The sequence below is a fragment of the Engystomops pustulosus genome, chromosome 10 (assembly GCF_040894005.1).
Source record: "Engystomops pustulosus chromosome 10, aEngPut4.maternal, whole genome shotgun sequence".
Lineage (NCBI taxonomy): Eukaryota > Metazoa > Chordata > Amphibia > Anura > Leptodactylidae > Engystomops > Engystomops pustulosus.
Genome location: NC_092420.1, coordinates 92974298 through 92997325, shown reverse-complemented (window position 1 = coordinate 92997325; position 23028 = coordinate 92974298). Strand labels below are relative to the sequence as shown.

The window sequence follows — 23028 nt, the reverse complement described above, 5'->3', positions numbered from 1 at the left end:
ACAAGTGGCACAGAGCTGATGACAGGTGTCCTTTAAGTTGCTCATGGCACACCCCCCCCTTAGAGTCAGAACAAAACTTCAGTGCACTTGGAGAAGATCCATATATCACAGTCCTGCTGCTACTAATAACTCCATGTCTACTGTCTGTATGGTCCTGCTGACAGGTTCCTATTATGTATAACAGTCTCTTGTAAGGTATGTACTTTGGTTGTGGAACTAACTCAAAGTATTCACTGAAAATTAGGAGTAAGTGTCAGTCCTTACATGATGTCGGGTTCTCCGGAGAACGTCTTATCTTCCCTCCTGTTTCCTTCTCTGGTTCCTGCTGCTCCGCAATACCCTCCTGCACCAGCCACCAACAGGATGCACGGAGGGGCTCGCTGTGTCACTGTCACCGGCTCACCACACACTGCCGCCTCATGGGGCACCAGCGCACCCAAAAGACTGGGGTTTCCTGAAGCTGCAGACTATCACTCTAGATAAGTGTATGCAGAACATTTCCAGTATCCACTACGGAGACCTAAAGATGCCTGGAGACATAAAGAGGAGACACCAACCTACTGTCACCTGCTGCCTGCTCCTCACCCTGCTGTGCTCTGTGCTCAAAGCCAAAGTAACGGAAGAAGGTAAGTTATGGGGATCATTTTCTAACTATCTCTAACAGTTGTGACCTAAAGTGTCTTACAGGACAATATCCGACTATCCAGGATTAATGGTTTTCATCTCCAACAAAACAAGGAATAAAACTTATCCTGTACTGATCCTGAGTTACATCCTGTATTATACCCCAGAGCTGCACTCACTATTCTGCTGCTGGTGCAGTCACTGTGTACATACATGACATTACTTATCCTGTACTGATCCTGAGTTACATCCTGTATTATACACCAGAGCTGCACTCACTATTCTGCTGCTGGTGCAGTCACTGTGTACATACATGACATTACTTATCCTGTACTGATCCTGAGTTACATCCTGTATTATACTGCAGAGCTGCACTCACTATTCTGCTGGTGCAGTCACTGTGTACATACATGACATTACTTATCCTGTACTGATCCTGAGTTACATCCTGTATTATACTCCAGAGCTGCACTCACTATTCTGCTGCTGGTGCAGTCACTGTGTACATACATGACATTACTTATCCTGTACTGATCCTGTTACATCCTGTATTATACCCCAGAGCTGCACTCACTATTCTGCTGCTGGTGCAGTCACTGTGTACATACATGACATTACTTATCCTGTACTGATCCTGAGTTACATCCTGTATTATACTCCAGAGCTGCACTCCCTATTCTGCTGCTGGTGCAGTCACTGTGTACATACATGACATTACTTATCCTGTACTGATCCTGTTACATCCTGTATTATACCCCAGAGCTGCACTCACTATTCTGCTGCTGGTGCAGTCACTGTGTACATACATGACATTACTTATCCTGTACTGATCCTGAGTTACATCCTGTATTATACCCCAGAGCTGCACTCACTATTCTGCTGCTGGTGCAGTCACTGTGTACATACATGACATTACTTATCCTGTACTGATCCTGAGTTACATCCTGTATTATACCCCAGAGCTGCACTCACTATTCTGCTGCTGGTGCAGTCACTGTGTACATACATGACATTACTACCAGTGGCTGACACCGCATCTTCTGTATAAACAAGCAAGGGGTTCACATACTTTCCTGCCTTTGACACGTTATATTTTGCAGACCTCATCCTCTTATCTGGAGACAGTGGGGTTCCTCATTGTTTCTCCCGGCAGCTGGAGACGGTCGTGTGTTACTGGGCGGCGGAGGAGCTGCAGGGTGGGGATGGCGGAGGCGCGGGGGACGTCTCCTATAGCTTCTATTATGCCTATGACAGGTATGAGAAGGAGGGATCACTATGAGACATGTCAGGTAATATCCCGTGATTTCTGATTGCTGTCAGTGAACATAAGATTAAGGCAGAAAATGTATTTGTGATTAAAAGTTTTGTTACAGTTGTATCCAGCCCAGATATTGGAACATGATTTATCACTTATTTGCACTTAAAAAGTCACGAAAATGCACAAAAAACACTCCAGTCCTCGCTAATGGTTGTGTAAAATTAAAGAAATTGCACAAAAAAATTGTGCAAAAACACCAACACAGTTTAACATAAGAAAAATTGGCCTTAGGTAAATCAAAGAGCTGAAATGCGCAACAAATAAATAAAGGGGCAAATTGCTGATAAAAGATACATCTGCCCCATAATATGTTACAAAGTTACAAAACTTCAGGTCCCAGATTGTTCCCTTCTGATTCCCTGCAGGGAGGCGGAGGAGGAGTGTGAGATCACTGTGCAGGCTGGGCCCCGCACCTTCTACGTCTGCGAGCACGATGATGTCATCCTGTTCAATGACCTCAATGTTTATGTGAGGGACAAAGCGACAAACCGTCTCCTGCGCAGCCGCAAGATAGAATTGGAGCTTTTTGGTAAGAAATCTGGACTTCCTGCAGGTATCAGGGAGTAATTCCTCATATCCTAAAGTAATAGAAGTTAGAAATGAAGTCTGGGCAGTCACTATGTATAGACTGTTCCTCCTGTGCAGTCCCTGTGTGCAGTCTCCTCCGCCTGTGCAGTATCTTCCTCCTGTGCAGTCACTGTGTGCAGTCTCTTCCTCCTGTGCAGTCCTTGTGTGCAGTCTCTTCCTCCTGTACAGTTGCTGTGTGCAGTCTCTTCCTCCTGTAGAGTTGCTGTGTGCAGTCTCTTCCTCCTGTGCAGTCACTGTGTGCAGTCTCTTCCTCCTGTGCAGTCACTGTGTGCAGTCTCTTCCTCCTGTGCAGTCACTGTGCACAGTCTCTTCCTCCTGTAGAGTTGCTGTGTGCAGTCTCTTCCTCCTGTGCAGTCACTGTGTGCAGTCTCTTCCTCCTGTGCAGTCACTGTGTGCAGTCTCTTCCTCCTGTGCAGTCACTGTGTGCAGTCTCTTCCTCCTGTACAGTTGCTGTGTGCAGTCTCTTCCTCCTGTGCAGTCACTGTGTGCAGTCTCTTCCTCCTGTGCAGTCACTGTGTGCCGTCTCTTCCTCCTGTGCAGTCGCTGTGTGCAGAGTTTTCCTCCTGTGCAGTTGCTGTGTGCAGTCTCTTCCTCCTGTGCAGTCCCTGTGTGCAGTCTCTATAGTATCACTGGGTTGTCTCTTGCAGTAATAATACCGGGTCCCTATAACCTACAAGTTGTTTGGGAAGAAGATTCTGACCGATTCCGGGTCACCTGGAAACCTCCGGAGCTGGATGTAAGTTTCATGTTCAAATATGAGGTCCAGTTTTGGTCGTATGAAGAAGAGCGCCAGGTAGGTGACCCTCCTCCTGCACCCGCAGTGACCCGTCTGCACATTGTAATGGCTCCTGTTGTGTTTCTCAGTCGGTGGTGGTCAGAGATGTGAAAGAAGTTCTGCTCCCGCAGCTGAAGCCCTTCCTTCTCTATCATGTCCGCGTCCGCACATCTTGGGATGGGGAGAAGCCGTCTATTTGGGGTCCTTGGTCTGAGGAGGTCACATTGACCAGTGTGGAGTCTGCAGGTAGGTGGATGTAAAACATGAGAGTGCAGATTATCCGACTCCCAGCCTGGAGATGTCTGGTCCTCACCCTGCAGAGCTTCTGTCTCTGTGTCCTGATCAATAATGCAGAGCCTATAGGGTCATGCACCTGCAGAGCACAGAAAGCTGCAGCACATTGCGCAGATCTTAGTGTCCTGGGTGTATATGGTGGTTATCGCTAACATTCTGAGTTCATTTCATATTCTGCGACATCTCACACCCTACAGAAACCTTGGATTTTGCTCTCTTTTAGAAACCATTGGGTTCCGGTGTTTCACCTCTGACCTGGCTCAGGTCTGCTGCAGATGGGAGGAGGAGGTCCTGGATGCCTCGTACCTTGAAGTGCATTATAAATATGGACAAGACAGGTATCTGTATAATGTGGTCTGGTCACTGTTTCAGTCTCTCATAGACAGCAGTGATGTATATGGTCACCATTGCGCCCAAATCCCATCGCGCACCAAAATCCCGGCGGAATTCGGCGCAAAACGCAAAAAGTCGGGAAACCCGACAAAAGTGTGGCCGCGGAATCAGTGTTCAAAATCCCTTGTCCAAGAGAAGGAACTGCCTTTATTTAGAAACAACCCCAGTAAGTGTGGAGGGCATTGTGTGGAGGGCATTGTGGAGCTCCTGTGAACCATGGAAACCCCGCCCCTGAGGAGCTCCCCTAGAGGCATCATACAATTACATAAACTGGACATGCGCGGCGCCAGGTGAAGGATCTTCATTTACTTGAACACTCCTAGTAAGCGAGGAGAGAAATCTGGAACTAATGTGTTTAGAATTTTGGGAATTAGCCTTGCCCCTGAGGAGCTCTTCAAGAGACGTCATACTAATACACTGATCTGTGGTCTGGATGCCATAATTTAAGAAAGGGATGTCTGTGGTCACTATAAGTGTTTCTGCCGCAGTTCTACCACTTCTGGTCACTGTTTCTGCCTCTCATAGACAGTAGTACAGCCTGTGCTCATTGCCTCCAGTAGACCAGATCCTGAATTTGAGACCCAGCAGAGATCTATAAATAGAAGAGGTAGAATACAAGTTAAAGGTTTGTTAATAATAAAAATAATGGGTGATGATCCGAACTATTCACAGGAATCTCCTCCCCCAATGTTCTGTGTTACATAGACTATATGGAGCGGGGAGCAGCAGAGGTCCTTCCCCGGAGCTAACGCTGGAGGGATCTGCTCCACATTCAGTTCCTCGTACATCTGGTGCTGGATGTGTCATATTCTATAGCTACACATCATCCATATATACTGTATATATTCTCTCTCCCCGTACACAGCGCATCCACATGGCGTCCGTGCCAGTATTCTGCACAGCACAAGGATTGTCACTGCGTGTTCCCAGCGAGGAATGACAGCTCCACGTCTGTGAAACTGAACGTAACATCCGTGGTAGGGAAGTGTGGCCTCTATTATAATAGCCCCTTCTGGATCAACCATGTAGGTAAGTGCTCCTCAATGTGTGGTCCTCTAATGATGAATGATATATGATACAACAAGCTCTGATCCAACCTATCAAGTATATTCATGGGTGGTCACTGTAGAGCAATGGTGTCCTGGAAAGCTGCTCCTCAACATGGACCGGACACAGTAATATCAGACCAATACACAAATCAGTGTCCGAAACCCCTGGTCCAAGGGAGGGAACTACCTTTATCTAGAAACAACCCCAGTAAGTGTGGAGGGCATTGTGGAACTCCGGTGAACAATGGAAGCCCCGCCCCTGAGGAGCTCCTTAAGAGGCTTCATACAAATACATAGTGGACATGCACGGCTCCAGGGGAAGGACCTTCATTTACGTGAAAACTCCTAGTAAGTAAGGAGGGAATTCTGGAACTAATGTGTTGAGAATCTAGAGAATTAGCCTTACCCCTGAGGAGCTCTTCACGAGAGGTCATATTAATACACTACTCTGTGGTCCAGATGACATAATTTAAGAAAGGGGGCTTCATTTATCTGGATATTTACTTCTAGTTGTGAGAAAGGAAACTAAAACTAAAATAATAAGAACTAGCCCCACCCCTGAGGATCTCTGCAAATATGTGAACTATTGTTTCTTCATTGTTTCTGAATTTTCATATCTCCCTGATCACAGTGAAACCTCCAGCTCCAGAGCTACATGTCCACCAGTTGCCGGGGAACACGCTGGCCCTTAACTGGTCAAGTCCGATGCCAGGAATCAGAACGCAGCTCATCTATCAAATCCGCTTCTCAACAGACAAAGGGAAATCCTGGACGGTAAAGTATCAACTTTTGGAGAAAGTGGGAAAATGAGGTCAACAAGTCAAGACCGTTTGTAGTGAGATCCATATGACTACAGAGGACGGGTGGATGAAGACCCGCGGTGCCAGCAGAGCAGCTGGACTAGGGTCTCATCGCAAGGGCAACGTCTGAGGGCCAGTTTGCAACATTTTTCCTTTACGTGGGTGATCTGGATCGCAACAGGATTGGAGGCAGCTGGCCCAGGGCAGGGTCATTGCAGGAGAAGATCAGGTGGCATCTGGGTACAAGTGCAGGTCAGAGAAGGAGAAGGTCAGGGTGGCATCTGGCTAAAAGATCAGGTCAGGTCAGGAGAAGGTCCGGGTGGCATCTGGGTACAAGATCAGGTCGTGGCAGGAGAAGATCAGGGTGGCATCTGGGTACAAGATCAGGTCGTGGCAGGAGAAGATCAGGGTGGCATCTGGGTACAAGATCAGGTCGTGGCAGGAGAAGATCAGGGTGGCATCTGGATACAAGATCAGGTCAGGGCAGGAGAAGGTCAGGTGGCATCTGGGTACAAGATCAGGTTAGGGACTTTTAGTTATGGTTCAGATTAAGGAACACAGGCATGAGATAACATCAGAATTACATCTCTGTAAGGAAGCACGGCCATGTGCACATGACACTGCCGAATAGAAGGGGGACTAGGGTGGTGGCGCTCGGGAGCAGGTGTGATATGGCACAGGATAGGCATGGACAGATCCTAGGATACAGAAGCTTCCGGTTACACCTCTGACTGTGCCTAATATCGTTTTCTATAAGACTGTGCAGGTCCCTTCCGGAGCCCACGCCAAGGAGATCTCCATGGTCTCCGATAAAACCTACATCCTGCAAATCAGAGCAGGTCCTGACCAAGAAGAAATCCAGGGATTCTGGAGCGAGTGGTCTGCGAGAGTCACCACCAAATCTTCTTCCAGCAGCGGTGAGGAACATCACAGGACGTTTGTAGGTTCTTCTCTCATGTAAGGCACAACATGAAGAGTCTACAACAGGGGTCCCCAAACTTTTTACATAGGGGGCCGTTCACGGTCCCTCTCAGACCGTTGAAGGGCCGGACTAAAGTAAAAAAAAAGAAAATAAGAAATTCCTCTGTACACTGCACATATCCTATACTGCTCCTTCATAATTAATTATTTCCTATGCTTCCCCCCACCACTTATTATTTCCTATGCTGCCCCTCTATCATTAATTATTTCCCATACTGCCCCTCCATCATTAATTATTTTCTGTACTGCACCTCCATCATTATTTCCTATATTGCTTCTCCATCATTAATTGTTTCCCATACTGCTCCTCCATCATTAATTATTTCCCATACTGCCCCTCCATCAATTATTTCTCATACTGCCCCTCCATCATTAATTATTCCCTATACTGCCCCTCCATCATTAATTATTCCCTATACTGCCCCTCCATCATTAATTATTCCCCACACTGCCCCTCCATCATTAATTATTCCCTATACTGCCCCGCCATCATTAATTATTCCCTATACTGCCCCTCCATCATTAAGTATTCCCTATACTGCCCCTCCATCATTAATTATTCCCTATACTGCCCCTCTATTATTAATTATTCCCTATACTGCTCCTCCATTATTAAGTATTCCCTATACTGCCCCTCCATCATTAATTATTCCCTATACTGCCCTATACTATATTTAAGGCCCCCATAATTAATTATTTTTTTTATATCAGGGCCCCCCGGCAGCCAAAATATATTTGCTGCTGGTTAAAAAAAAAAAATCCTATACTCACCTCTGGCAGCGGCTCCCGAGTCTTCTATCTTCGGGCTGCTGTCGGCCGGGAAGGGGTGCGCGGCCGCGTGATGATGTCATCACGCGGCCGCACACTCAGGTTCACGGAGCGATGTGCGCCGGGGTCGTCTTCCGGCCACATCGCTCCACCTGTAATAATAGTGCTCGAGCGGCTGTATCGGCCGCGTCGAGCACTATTCAGGGGCGGGCAGGAGCTTCCTGTCCGGACGGAGGCTCCTGCCTGACTGCCGCGACTTGCCGGGGGCCTCAGCAGAAGCCGCTGGCGCTCCAAGGGGCCGGATAAAAACGGTCCGCGGGCCGCATGTGGCCCGCGGGCCGTAGTTTGGGGACCACTGGTCTACAACATTAGGGGTGGGATTGGAGGTGGTATAAATGAATGGGGGGTGTTGGGTATAAACCAATATGGCCGCTTTAAAGCTCAGTAATTGTTACTCTCTGTTTCCCTCGTGCAGTCTGGGTGGTCCCGGTGGTCATTGCCTCTTTTCTAATTGTCCTGGCAGCTGGACTTTTACTGCCTTACATCTTCCCCTCATTTTACAGGTAAGTTACCTCCATCCTTTTCTCTACATTGTGTCACCTGTAGTCAATGAAGGGGCAATAATCCCGTGTATAACAACATAATACTCACCCTATATGACATTTCTACTCTAGGAGGCTAAAGGACAAGTTATGGCCTCCTCTGCCGAACCTGCACCGTGTCCTGGACACGTTCCTGGCTGAGATCCAGAAACAGTATCAGGTAAGTCCTAGGAAGTACAATCATCCAGCACCTACCTGTATGTTCATTATTAAGCTTTCTAGGATTTTGTTATAAATATAAGCAGTGGAGCCTTGTGGAAATTTGATTGAAGAGGACCTGTCACCGAAATTTTCGGCTTGAACAAACGCCTCAGTGTTAGAAGGATAGTGTTACCGGAAACCTCCGGTAACGCTATCTAACACTGCGGTGGGGAACAGTGTAATTGTTGGACCGCTAGCAAAGCTTTAGTAAGCAGTTCCATTTGTCCATTTGGGTAACAGGTCCTCTTTGAGTGTTTTCTAGAAGCACTGGCCACCAGGGGGAGCTACACTGTAAAGAAGGTTTAAGAACTACTTAGCTTGTGGACCTGCAGGTTCAGAGCTCAATGGGGATTTCTTTTGCCAGAGATAATATATAGGCAGATGCTGCTCCTATGTTTTTCTTGCTGTTATTTGTGTAACACATATGTATTCTGTACATTGGTCACATTCCCCACTAGCCAATTTTGCATTTGGGAAGAAACCTGAATGTTTGGTGGAAACTCGGGGATAACTTCATGCACATCTCCCCCCTTGGTCCCATTGATCCCAGCAGCATTTTGGGTAGTCCTGGGTGCATAGTCTTGGTGGTCCCATGGATTTCACTCTGGTTTTTGCTGCGGCTCAGTTTGGTGATGGCCGAGGCAGACACAAGATCAGTGAAGCAGCTCAGATAAGGGCAGACACAGAACTTTCTTGGGACACACAGAAAACACTGGATGAGTAAAAACACATTAGATTGGGGAAAAGAAACCACAATGTTCAAGCACCTTCCTACAGGGCAAGTTCTGGGGATTTAGTGGTGACACTGGCTCCCAGCTCCCAGTAATAACCCCGGGGCCACCATCCTGCTGCTGCTTTGGTGTCTATAGTATTGTAATGTGCGTAAACCAAGCAGATGGAGACACCAGGATCTCATAGAGACGGTGCCAAGTAGTAGCTGAAAGGAGCCTCCTGCTGGACACCACAGAGGGACGGACCCTATGGGTGACTGAGAAAGCATTGGGTGACCCTGGTGGCTGATGGCAGAAGCTCCAGGTGTATAGTGTGACCATTGTGTTATCTCTTCTCTCAGCCGAACTCCACTCTGTATGAGAAGCCTCAGGAGGAAGCAGCACAAACCTCATGCTTGGAAATCCTCAGTGAAGTCACCACCACCAGTGACAGACAACACGTGTCCCGGGATTATGTTCAGCTTGCCCCCCCGAGCTACCAGAACGAGGAGTACTGGCCCAACCTGGAGCCACTGGAGCTGAGCCCGGGCATCAGTGCCCATAGTCCGCTGCCTGGGGGCCTCACCAACCAGACCTACCTGCCCACAGGCTGGAGCTTGGGCTGAGCAGAGAATATCTTGTAACATGACGGATGTATCAGTCCTGGAAACATTAATAATTGGGGAAACAAGAGGATGGGGAAGGGCAAGAGAGTCCGGAGGATGATGACATCGGGGGTGGGAAGGGATCTTTATGTCACCGTTCTACCCCCCACCTGTGCCCATCACATACTGCAGGGCAGGGAGGACGTCACATTGTAACAGAATGTATATGCATCAAATATGTAACAGAGGACAACAAAGTATGTGAACCCCCCGCAATGGATGGATCTGAGCTGTAATAATATATAACAATAAATACTTTATATAGTTATTATCATGTATATTAGTTGTAGTAGTGGAAGTAATATATAATAATATGATCTTTGGATTAGAGGTCTGTAATCTGCAGTTAATTGATAGGACGCCCCCCTCTTTCTGCCCCCCCCCTCCCCCCAGTTTGTGAGTGTTGTCTTGTGGGCCGGTATGGTCCCACTCCGATTTCCGCCGGTTGCGTGCCGGCGCTGATGCGCCACAATCTGATCGCGTGCGCCGGAAATTCAGGGAAAATCGGTGTAAATTGGAAATTTTCGAAAAAAACATCAGAAAAACACGATTCGGGCCCTTAGTAAATGACCCCCATTATGTACCACTATGACACTTCATTTGTTCCAGAGAAATGTGTCATTTGGATTATTGTTGCTCTTTTTTTCTGCTATTTTCATCCATTGTATGTGTCTTATGGTGATTACAGCGCTCATACCCCATGTTAATATTTTCTTCCAATAAAATCTTTATTGAATATAAGTAATATATAATATTGTTTAGCATTTTAGTTTCTGATAGCATTTTCACATATTATTATTATTATTATATTCTTATTTATCTTGGTATTTTATCTCTCTCTGAGTTTTCTCTGTTGGAGGGGGGCTGGAAGTTTACCATGTTTCCCTGCATTATGGATAGACACTGGGAATCAGGAATGTATATTGAGAAGGGATAAAGGGGTTAAAATGGGCCCAACGACTGGCAGTCACTTCACAGGTTCCTGAGGTTCTGGGCTGAGGGGCTCCTGACAGATTCCCTCTCATTCAGTGCTGTATATGAGCCTAGACAGATACATTGGGGCTCATTTACTAAGGGCTTTGCGCCAGTTTTCTGACAAACTTTGCACATTTTTTTATATGTAAACTTCTTTTACCTACATATATATATAAGAAGTTTCTGCGCTGCTACCGTGTTGTATGCAACCCTTTTGCGGCGCAGCTTCGTTAGCCTCCATGGAACACTCAGTCGCACCGTGCACCGGATATAACATGGAAAGTCTGTAGCACACCCCATGTTAAAGGTGCACTGCAAAAAAGTTGGTGAACTCTGTCGGGCCAGTGCAGGGAAGCATCAGATTCATGATTTCTGGTGCACGTTCTTAATTAATCTGGCACCGAGCGTTATACACGGACAGAGCAGTTTTAGTGCAGTTTACGGCTTTCTTAGTAAATGTGCCCCAGTGTCACCACTTGTGTGTGTCCAGCAGGGGGCAGTGTCAGCCAGGAATCTTTCTATTCAAGGGATATACATGTATTCAGCCCATTAAGGTTCTACATCTTATCCTCATATTACTGCACCTGCTGTAGAATTGATACCTCCATATTGGCAGCTTGGATACATTAGCTCAGCTCTATGTATGTTAGATACCTGTATAATTGTCTATATAATCATCAATCTATTTCCCATAACGTTCTCCTACAGACCCATATTACAGATACTTACCTAATACTGTGTGTAACTACAAAGTGCTATTATTGTGCAGGGCTAGAGGAGCCTCTTACTGACTGTTCATAAAGTCGTTTTTTTAGGGGCCCCAATTATACAGGCTGTACCTGGGGACAGCCGGGTGCAGGAGGGGAGGAGTCAGTGCTCCTCACTCCTCCCACTCCGTAGGGCATATTCTATTTACATTACAGCCGCCCGGTGCCCGCACCCTGCAGTGGGCGTTACGGCCATACAAATGAATGACTGTATAATTCATTGAAGTGAATGGGCCTTGTGCTACTCATCCTCTACATTGGCAGCTTAGATACAGCAGTCCAGCTCTATGTATGGGAAATACCTGTATAATGGCAACTTGGATACAACAGTCCAGCTCTATGTATGGTAGATACCTCTTCAATAGAAGCTTAGATACAGCAGCACAGCTCTATGTATGGTAGATACCTCTACAGTGGCAGCTTAGATACAGTAGCTGAGCTCTATGTATGGGAAATACCTGTATAATGGCAGCTTGGATACAGCAGTCCAGCTCTATGTATGGTAGATACCTCTTCAATAGAAGCTTAGATACAGTAGTTCAGCTCTATGTATGGTAGATACCTCTACAATAGCAGCTTAGATACAGCAGCTTAGCTCTATGTATGGTAGATACCTCTACAATAGCAGCTTAGATACAGCAGCTTAGCTCTATGTATGGTAGATACCTGTATAATGGCAGCTTGGATACAGCGGTCCAGCTCTTTGTGTGGTATATGTATATCTATAATGGCAGCTTACAAATAGAATCTCAGTTTTATAGATGGTAGATACTTTAGTAATAAAGACACTGCTGCAGCTTCCCCCCTTACTGGTCTATGTACTGACTACTGCTACTCCTAGGAATAAGTGATTATGGATCTACTGAGAGGGAAGGGGGCACAACTGGAGCCGGGAAATCATAAATCTCAGTGTATAGAACAAGGGAAGAATTTACAATATTTATACTGCCAGACATTAAAAGAGATCATAGTGATGTGAGAGGAGCAGTCACCGCACCCATGACATAGGGGTCAGGGGGGCTCCCGATCTCACTAACTCCAGTCCTGTTATATAGTCAGACTTTCACAACTCCTTCCATCTCACAATCAGAATCACTTACCTGTAAGCCACCATATTGGTTGCAAAATAAAAAAAAAGGCAATTTCTAGAATTTATAACTTCTTATAAAGAATAAAATAGTGAATGCAAATAATGAAAAAGAAGAATTCCCGCAGCAGGACGGGGAGGACTTTTCGGGCAATGACAAAACCCAAAGAGGAACTTTAATATCTGATAAAAACGAGAGGAAAATCATCAAGAACAAGAATCATCCGCAACACGAGGAGCAAAGTCTCATCAGGGGTTAATGAGATCTCCTGGCAAATAGGACAAATTCATCTCCGCCTGACTCCGCCCCCTCGTTATTAAAATGTGATCAAAGAAAAATATTCAAAACAACATAAAGCGACTTATCTCCATCATAATCATCATATATAATAGTCATGTGACATCAATGCAGGAGGGGGACATTCTCCACGTTCCTAACAATCTATAGGGATGTAGACGAGACGAGGTTGTCAATTTCAAGGCGGTTTCTGGGTTTAAGTTAAAAGTCTGAGTTTACGTTGTCTACGAGGATTTACAAATCCTTCACCACATTCATTGTGTGCCAGAAAAGCTTTTAAAGACTTCTCACAATTGCAGGTTTGCTACTGTGTGTCAGTCTAAGGGTCCAGGAATCAGAACATCATTGACGAGCTGGGAGACAAACCTCTGCTCTGCTGTTGTTATATTTACTATTACTATTATCATAATCCTCATAATTACTATAATTATGCTTCATTATCATCATTTTATTGGAATTGTAATTCTCGTGGCGTCGGCTCAGTAGTGGGCGCCATAACCAGCGAGATTCTGACGTAACAGACGGATTTTATCATAATAATAATAATAATAATTCCTGTACAGACAGTCCCCGGGTTACATACAAGATAGGTTCCATAGGTTTGTTCTTAAGTTGAATTTGTATGTAAGTCGGAACTGTATATTTTATAATTGTAGATCCAGACAAAACAATTTTTTGCCCCAGTCACAATTGGAGTTTCCAAATTTTTGGCTGTTTTAGGACCAATAATTATTAATAAAGCCTCATTACAGACACCTTACAGCTGATCATTACAGTCTGGGACTATAGTAACATCCAGAGAGGTCACAGGGGGCAGAGAGGTCCGTCTTTAACTAGGGGTCGTATGTAAGTTGGGTGTCCTTAAGTAGGGGACCGCCTGTATGTATGTAGCGCACACAGATTACGCAGCGCTGCACAGAGCCCTATCCCTGTCCCTGTGGGGCGCACAATCTAATCAACCTACCAGTATGTTTTGGAGTGTGGGAGGAAAACGGAGGACCTGGAGGAAACCCACGCAAACACAGAGAGAACATACAAACTCATTGCAGATGTTGACTCTGGGACTTGAACCCAGGACCCCATAGACTGTGATAATATCATATTTCAGTTCGTGGATTTAAAAAAAAACCTAAAAATATTAAAATAAAAAAAAATATCCTGGCATCTGGAAATACCTGAAACCCTGGAAATAATTCTCTCATACAGTGAATGTCATCACAACAGAAAATCCAAATTCCAGGATTGACCTTTTTGTCAGATTTATCCCCCCCCAAAAAAAGAAAAATAATATCAATAAAAACTGTAACTTATCCCACAAAAACGCCCCCCGCACACTCCCCCGTCCGCAGGAATGTCACATAGATAGAAAAGTTGTGTGGCACTGAAAATATTTTCACAATATTAAAACATAATAAAAAACAACATATATTTGGAATCCTCCCGGTCCGTAGAATAAAGGTCACACATCACACAAGTGCAACACCCTCGCCGATGCAATGGCGAGGTAGTGCTTGCGAATACGTCCCACCTGCATATACCCACATGACACTACATGGTCCTGACAGGACATAGGGATATTGCAGTGGTGAATCCTGCCTGGCAAGGCAGGAGTTAAGTATTTTGTATAATGCCAGATGCTGTTATCCAATGATATGTGTTACATCCTGTGCTCTGTAAGCTGAGATGTGATTGGAGGAGCAGCCACCACCTGACCAAAGGGAGGTAATAAAACCTCTGGCCAGGAATGTTCTGGAGAGCATTAGGGGATTCTCAGTGAGAGAGATTCCAGTGTAGGAGAATCAGTGAGTGAGTGAGTAATCTCTGTCTAGCCCATACCAGAGCAGGAAGAGCTTAGCCCCTGCCTCTGAAGAGTGGAGCATTAGACTAGAGTTAGTGTAGTGAGGAAAAAGGGTATCATCTTACCTTTGAAGGTGATACCTGAAGCCCTACAGGACAAGCTGAAGCTTCCTACCAGGACACAGCTGCCTCCCAGCCTGCCCTCTACTTCCAGGCTGGTGAACTATCTCCTGAGGCTCCCTCCAACTCACATCTCGGCACCCTACCTACCTGTTAAAGGCACGTTTGCTGCGGTTCCTGCGGTTCAAATAAAGAACTGTAAGTTGTTTTCTTCAACTTCTGTCTCCGTCTGGTCCCTGCTAATACGGCTGCCTTCATCACCGGCACCCTGTCCATCACCCAGAGACTCATACTCGGGACACTAAGGGGTTGCCCCAGGGAGATCCGCTATAGCAGCCGCTCCCTCATCTTTTCTTGCCAACACCCCCCTGCTGGAGACCTGCCAGGCTGTAGGACAGCCCTCCGGTTCCCCCGTACCAAGCACCGTGACAATAGCGTGCTTAGGCCGCAACCGCCAGCCACTCCGGTACAGCGGGCCCCGGCTGTCTCCAGGCCTCACCTCAAGGGCTAGGCCCCGGTGGGGGATGTTGCAAGTGGCGTCACGAATCACAGGATATTTACTTCTGTGCCTTATCCTGGCACTAAAGACTGTACTTTATTAAGAAAAAGACTGTGCTGCCTAACCCTGCTGCCATCCGGGTTTAGGCCCAAGTAACTGTGTGTTTCACATTGAACTGTTACACTGCTGCCACGTGCTGTCGAGCGCTGCTCCAGCACTCAAGAGGTTAATCCCTGCAAGAACTGTACCAGCTCTGCTACATCCGGCGCTGCTGCGCCTGAAGCATTTACCTCAGAGGCGTGTGGCGCAGCAAGTATTTCAAGCCCGCCAAATCTTCACTGGCGGGAACTCCAGAGGCGTCATTAGGCCCCGCCCCCTGCGCGAGTGGCGCGAAGCACCGTGGAGGAGGAGCTGGAGCGTGTGCGGCCGGCAACGAAGAGGGTTAATCGGCCATCTTGGATTTCGGCGCAGGCCGCGCCTGAAGCCTGCCAGCAGTGTGCGCCTCATCCGGAGTTCCGGCGCACGTGTCCTGCGACTGGAGAACACCGCGGAGCATCACTGAACCCTGCTGCCTGCCGGACATCGGGAACGGAGACCTTCATCCGGAGCTGTCCTGTCACCGCGGCTGATCCTGAGTGAGTACCGCTGGGGAAGTTAAAGGGGGGTAGAGATTGTTTCCGACGCTAGGTTATTGGCTCACCTCCCAGGGAATAGTGACTGTGTCTTAAAGTGCCCACGTCCCATTCTAGCCATCGCCCATAGCAACGGACATTGTGTAACCCTACAGGCTTCCCTCAGCTAGGCCAGTCATGTCCGCCCAGGACGAAGATACGGGACTGGCGCAAGTCCCGTCCCCTGGTCCCTCCTCAGGGTACCGGAGCATGTTAAGTCCTCCAGAGAGTCCCTTCAGCCCTGCTACAGCTAGTGTCCCTGGGACTCCCACCATGATGCCTCTGACTATGCCCTACTATCTGGGGGCCCCCTGGTTACCCTACTACGAGGGAGAATCACATACTCTCCCTGAATTCAGGGACAAGTTGTTAGCCACCTTCGCCTTGCTCCCATTCACAGAGGAACAGAAAGTGGGCATCCTCATGGGGCAGTTGAAAGGACCCGCTCTCCGGGAAGTCAAGTCTTGGCCCCGAGAACAGTGTCAGAATGTGGTCCAGATTCTTGATAGGCTACGTAACACCTTTGACAAGTGTACTGTCTCCGAGTTGAAGCAGAAATTCTTCGGGAAAAGACAGAAGCCCCAAGAGTCCCTCCGAGACTTTGCCCTCTCCCTACAGGAGACATGGAAGGCCATCACCTGCCTGGAGCCCAAAGACGCTGAAACCTCTGATCAAACCTTAAGGGAACAATTTATTAATGGACTTGTTGATAGAAATCAAAGGTGTCAACTAAAGATCATCTCTTCTCAACATGCCCAGGCCTCCTTCCTTGAGTTTAAGGAAATTGCCATTGACATATTAGGGGACCGACCGCCTACTGGACCGCAGAAAGAGCCTGAATCCGTGGAAATGGAGGAATCTGCTCTAGCTTGCCATCCAACGCAGTCGACATCACCTACTCCTGCGGCTACGGAAGTTGCTGACTTAGCAGGACAGGTCTCTAATCTGGCGGACACCCTGCATAAAATCCTCGATCGGTTGACCCAGGTGGAAGTGACTGTCTCCGCTATGAGGAGGAAACCTCCAGAGAACCCGGTACGGTCAGCTACTCCTCGTGAATCTCCGACTAAGCAGCGCCCAAAAGAGGCGAAGTCGTTAAGCACCTGGAGTCAGAAGAAACCCCGCCAGCGGTGCAGCTACTGCCATAAATATGGGCATGAAGAGAATGATTGTCGTCAGTTAAACGACAAACCCTTGGAGCTAAGGGACGACCTCCAAGGGAAGAACTTGTAAGTCCCCGAGATGCCAACTGGATGCCCAGGTTCGTGGGGACTCGCCCCATGGTTCATGTAACCATCAATGGAGTTACCCTACCGGCCTTAATTGATACCGGCTCTCAAGTGACCACCCTCCGGAGTGCTGCCTTCGAGAAATGCCGAGGAAAAGCATCCCTAGTCCAGCCTCCAAAGGCTTACTTGAACATTATTGCTACGAACGGAAAACCCGTACCCATCCGCGGCTACTGGGAGCCCACGCTAACCATTGGAGACACTGAGTTAACCAGACAGGGCGTAGTGGTGACACGTGTGCCCGAAAACGGTAACTTCTCCCTGGTACTGGGTACCAATGTCCTCCGTAATTGCTACCCTGAAGTGCTGAAGGCTCTCCACGACTCCCTGCCAACAGTGCCCAACGGTTCCCGGAAGGTAATTCAAGAGACTATGCAGGTTCTAGCGGCGCAACAGAAGTTTGCTGGCCCTAATGGAGAAATCTGCAGAGCCCGGATCAAGGATCCCCAACCTGTCCGCCTTCAACCTGGGACTGAGACGTTAGTATGGTGTCGAGCCTGCATGGGCGTCCAAGGTCAAGACTACCAGGCGATAGTAGAATCTCTACCAGCTGATGAAGACCTGCCCATTCTAGCCGCCAGGAGCCTAGTCACCGTATCCCGAGGACAAGTACCCATTCGATTACTAAATGTGGGAGACTCCCCAGTGGATCTGAGAAAGTACCAAGCCATAGCCACTCTCTTCAGTGTCCATCCTGAAGACTTGGTGGAAACCGCTCTGTCTGCCTCCCAACAGTTGGAAGTGAAGCCAAGTGCTGAAGGTGAGCCTGCCGAGCAACCCTGGTGGCTTGAGCTCAATATTGGAGACGACGATTTTACTCCTGCAGACCAAGTACAAGGTGTCCTGGATGTCGTTATGAAGCACCACCAGGCCTTCAGCAAACACCCACTGGATTTTGGGCAGACTACTCTGATCCAACATACCATCCCTACTGGCTCTCATCCTCCTATCAAGGAACGATACCGGCCCATACCTCCAGCCCGCTACCAAGAGGTGAAAAAGCTGGTACAAGAGATGAAGACAGCCAACGTTATCCGGGAGAGTCACAGCCCATGGGCTGCCCCGCTGGTCCTTGTGAAGAAGAAGGATGGAACCCTTCGATTCTGTGTTGACTATAGGAAGATCAACAATATCACCCACAAGGACGCCTATCCTCTGCCTCGAATCAAGGAATCCCTCGCAGCCCTAGGGTCAGCTGCCTACTTCTCTACCCTGGACCTGACCAGTGGCTACTGGCAAGTGGCCATGGCGCCGGAAGACAGAGAGAAGACGGCTTTCACCACCCCAATGGGCTTGTTCGAGTTCAACAACATGCCGTTTGGGCTATGCAACGCCCCAGGCACATTTCAACGGCTGATGGAGAGATGTTTGGGTCATCGCAACTTCGAGACCGTCCTGCTATATTTGGACGACATCATCATCTACTCCAAGACTTATGAAGACCACCTCCACCATCTGGCGGAAGTCTTCCAAATCCTGACCCAACATGGGTTGAAGGTCAAGCCATCCAAGTGCCACCTGCTACAGCCTAGCGTCAAGTACCTGGGACATGTGGTGAGCGCTCATGGAATTGAGCCAGATCCAGAGAAGATTGCAGCTGTCTACGACTGGCCTACCCCATCAACCGTACGGGACATCAAAAGCTTCCTGGGATTTGCCAGTTATTACAGGCGTTTCATCCCGAAGTTTGCCCAGCTGGCAGCTCCCCTGCAAGAGCTTCTAAGGGGCCTGCCAAAAGAGAGCCAACGTTCCCGAGTATCCATTGAGTGGACGGCTGAACGAGAAGCTGCCTTCCAGATGCTCAAGCAACGGCTGACGGAACCTCCGGTGTTGGGATATCCAGACTACAGTCTACCTTTCACCCTATACACTGATGCCAGCAAGCAAGGTCTAGGAGCGGTATTATCCCAGCTCCAAAACGGAACTGAAAGGGTCATAGCCTACGCCAGCCGTTCCCTCCGAGAACCGGAGCAAAACGACCAGAACTACAGTTCCTTCAAGTTGGAGTTTCTGGCGTTAGTCTGGGCTGTGACCGAAAAGTTCAAGGACTACCTAGCTGCATCATCTTTCACTGTCTTCACAGACAATAATCCTTTGGCGCATCTGAACACCGCACGTCTTGGAGCACTGGAACAACGGTGGGCCTCCAGACTTGCCAATTTCAGCTTTACCATCAAGTACCGGGCTGGTAAGACCAATGACAACGCCGACGCTCTGTCCCGTCTCCCTGACCAGTGGGAGGGACCCTCCACGGATGCTCAGTGGGAAGATGTGGAGATGCCAGCGTTCTATGCCCGGTTTGTGCGTCAAGATGCCCAGAGAGTTTACTCCCTACCGACAGAGGCAGCGCCAGCTACTCCTCAAGAAGAGTCAGAGCCCCCTGCGGAAAAGGACCTCTGGATGAGTCTTCAGGCTGACAGCCGTGCCATAGGAGAAGTAATGGACTATCTCTCTAGTGGGCGAGTGCCTGAAAGAATCCGGCGCAGAAGAGCTGATGGAGAACTGTCTCAATTGTGGCGCCAGAGAAAGGCTCTGAGCATGCACCAGGGTCTGCTAAAGAGAAGAACTCTGGACCCTATCACTTATGATCGGATATACCAGATTCTGATTCCCAGGAGGGACGCCAAGATAGTACTGGAAATGTACCATGACCAGTCCGGGCACTTTGGCGCTCAGAAGACTGAAGCCACCCTCCGAAGGCGATTCTTCTGGGTCAACATGAAGTCCGACATTGAAGCCTGGTGTCGAGAATGCCCAGCCTGCGCCATCGCTCGAGGAGAGCGACACAATCAAAGGGCCCCTCTACGTCCCATTGTGAGCCAACGGCCCTTGGAGATCCTGGCATTGGACCACGTGAAGTTGGAGCCCAGCAGATCCGGTCACAGTTATGCTCTTACGATCATCGACCACTATACCAAATTTGTGGTTGCAGTACCTGTCAGAGATCTGTCTGCAAGGACCACCGCAGCGGCCCTGTGGAAGAGCTTCATCCTCCCCTATGGCTGTCCGGACCAGATCCTTACAGACCAAGGAACAGCATTTGAGTCCCAAGTCTTCCAGGAGCTGTGCACTCTTTATGGCTGCAAGAAGCTGAGGACCACAGCTTATCATCCCCAAGGCAACGGGCTGTGTGAAAAGATGAATCAGACTCTAATCAATATGCTGAGGACTCTGACCCCTGCAAAAAGGGCTGACTGGCCAAAACTGTTGCCCGAATTAGTGTACCTGTACAACAATACCACTCATTGCTCCACAGGGTACACCCCGTACTATCTGATGTTTGGGAGACACGGACATCTCCCTGCGGATATGACCTGGGACATGGAGTCCCCTGATTCCCAGTCTTTACTCCCCCAGACTGACTGGGTTCACGAACACCAGAGGCGCCTGGCGGATGCCAGAGAAGTTGTGGATCTGCGGTTGGAAGAGGCCCGAGAGAAACAAAAAAGGGACTTCGATCGTAATGCCTGTGCTGAGCCTTTTGCCCCAGGAGATCGAGTGTGGCTGCGCAACAACCATCCTACCAGTAAGCTAGATGGGCGTTGGGAGCGTGAGCCATACCTAGTTAGGGACAGTCTCTCCCCTGAAGTCTACGAGATTTCAAGAGGAGACCGTCCACCACTCCGGGTACATAGGAACCGGCTGAAGAGATGTCTTCGTCCTTTTGCCCCTATGTCTACACCTCTCACTTCGACCCCCGACTTACAGACCTCCTTGTGTTCGCCTACCCCCAGTTTCTTGGAACTTGTGACTGTGCCTCAATTCTGTTTTGTTTCCACTCCAGTAAGAGGTACCTCGCAGAGACCATCATCCCCACCGCAGTCTCCAATACTGCTGCCTGTGGAGGATGATCCGGCTCCACTGTCTACAACCCCTGAAGCATCAGAGGCAGCTGAGACTCCGACTCCAGCGCCTGACTCAGAGGAGGACGATGAGGAGGTTGTTATCTTCTCCAGGCCGGAACTGCGGAGGTCTCAAAGGGAGACAAAAGGTAAAGCTCCTGCGTACCTGCAGGAGTACCAGCTGGTGACCCGCAGGAGCAGGAGGCAGGTACGTTTTTCTGACACCGAAGTACTTACCACCGAGGAAGATGCAGAGTAACCCCTGAAGGGCTGTAGCCCGCTTCAGGTACTGTACTATGTACATATTGTATATTTCTGTCCTTACCCCAAAGAGCCAGAGACTTTCCTGAGACTCTCACCCCTATTTATCTCAGTCAAGAGACATACCTTGAACTGATTATTGTCATGTACTATGATAGCCCCTCTTCCTCTGCCACAGCAGAGATTTCTTCAAAGGACTCTGTCCCTCTATCCATAGAGGAGACCCTTTGCTTCTTCATTGCACTTTTCCCCCACATCAAGGGCTGTACCCAGAAGATGGACTTTGTCATTAGAGACCTTCTGAGAGACTTTTGCCAGATACTACAAGGGAAAAGTGGCCATTGACTACTATTTTGCACTTAATGCCTTCCTTTTAGGTACGGACATTCTGTTTGCACTTTTTATGCCTTTCCTTTGCAGGAAAAGAGACATTTACTATCGTGCTACCCTGAGTAGCCTATCCACCTCTGTAACGTTTGTAACGTTCAAGATGTGTACCCATTGGGCTCCTAAGCCAATGTGAATTAACCTGTTTGCACACTGTCATATATGCCAGTAGTCTGCATTAACCCTTTCATAGGCTTTTCAGGTTGTAGAGTGGCTGTGTCGGACCGTCTCTATGTAGTACAATGTTTTATTGTGTCACATATGCCAATGTATGCATATATACACTATATAATTGCCGCCAGGGAAGAAGTGTTGATAAAACAAATATACAGGCCTTGGTGCAAGGAGTGGATTACAGGACATGACACCACACCTTTCCTACTGTACAGTTCGGTTTAATGGCGTCAGCGACCAACTGTCATACAGCTACATGTTTGTCTTAGTCCGACACCAACCCAGGTGCCTGTCTCCAGGACCATGGGCGGTTTGTCCCTACATCTCACATAGCCTGCACTTCCCAGAAGTGCCCTTAGCCCCCTCTGTGCCCCAAAACATCTGTAGTCGAGCCGAGGGCGGCTCTTTCAATTGCCCCCGGGGTATGCAACACCCTCGCCGATGCAATGGCGAGGTAGTGCTTGCGAATACGTCCCACCTGCATATACCCACATGACACTACATGGTCCTGACAGGACATAGGGATATTGCAGTGGTGAATCCTGCCTGGCAAGGCAGGAGTTAAGTATTTTGTATAATGCCAGATGCTGTTATCCAATGATATGTGTTACATCCTGTGCTCTGTAAGCTGAGATGTGATTGGAGGAGCAGCCACCACCTGACCAAAGGGAGGTAATAAAACCTCTGGCCAGGAATGTTCTGGAGAGCATTAGGGGATTCTCAGTGAGAGAGATTCCAGTGTAGGAGAATCAGTGAGTGAGTGAGCAATCTCTGTCTAGCCCATACCAGAGCAGGAAGAGCTTAGCCCCTGCCTCTGAAGAGTGGAGCATTAGACTAGAGTTAGTGTAGTGAGGAAAAAGGGGTATCATCTTACCTTTGAAGGTGATACCTGAAGCCCTACAGGACAAGCTGAAGCTTCCTACCAGGACACAGCTGCCTCCCAGCCTGCCCTCTACTTCCAGGCTGGTGAACTATCTCCTGAGGCTCCCTCCAACTCACATCTCGGCACCCTACCTACCTGTTAAAGGCACGTTTGCTGCGGTTCCTGCGGTTCAAATAAAGAACTGTAAGTTGTTTTCTTCAACTTCTGTCT

At 48.3% G+C, this 23028-nt stretch overlaps 1 protein-coding gene across 1 annotated transcript; it reads left to right on the top strand.

Moving 5' to 3' along the window:
• The first annotated feature begins 321 nt into the window (after window positions 1-321).
• Window positions 322-10037, top strand: MPL (MPL proto-oncogene, thrombopoietin receptor). The gene is made up of 12 exons (XM_072127894.1): window positions 322-626; window positions 1725-1878; window positions 2308-2471; window positions 3178-3323; window positions 3395-3551; window positions 3823-3937; window positions 4858-5021; window positions 5673-5815; window positions 6599-6758; window positions 8066-8153; window positions 8265-8352; window positions 9466-10037. Exons 1-12 carry the CDS (start codon window positions 488-490, stop codon window positions 9727-9729), a joined length of 1782 nt encoding a protein of 593 aa, XP_071983995.1. The 5' UTR covers window positions 322-487; the 3' UTR covers window positions 9730-10037.
• Window positions 10038-23028: the final 12991 nt, after the last annotated feature.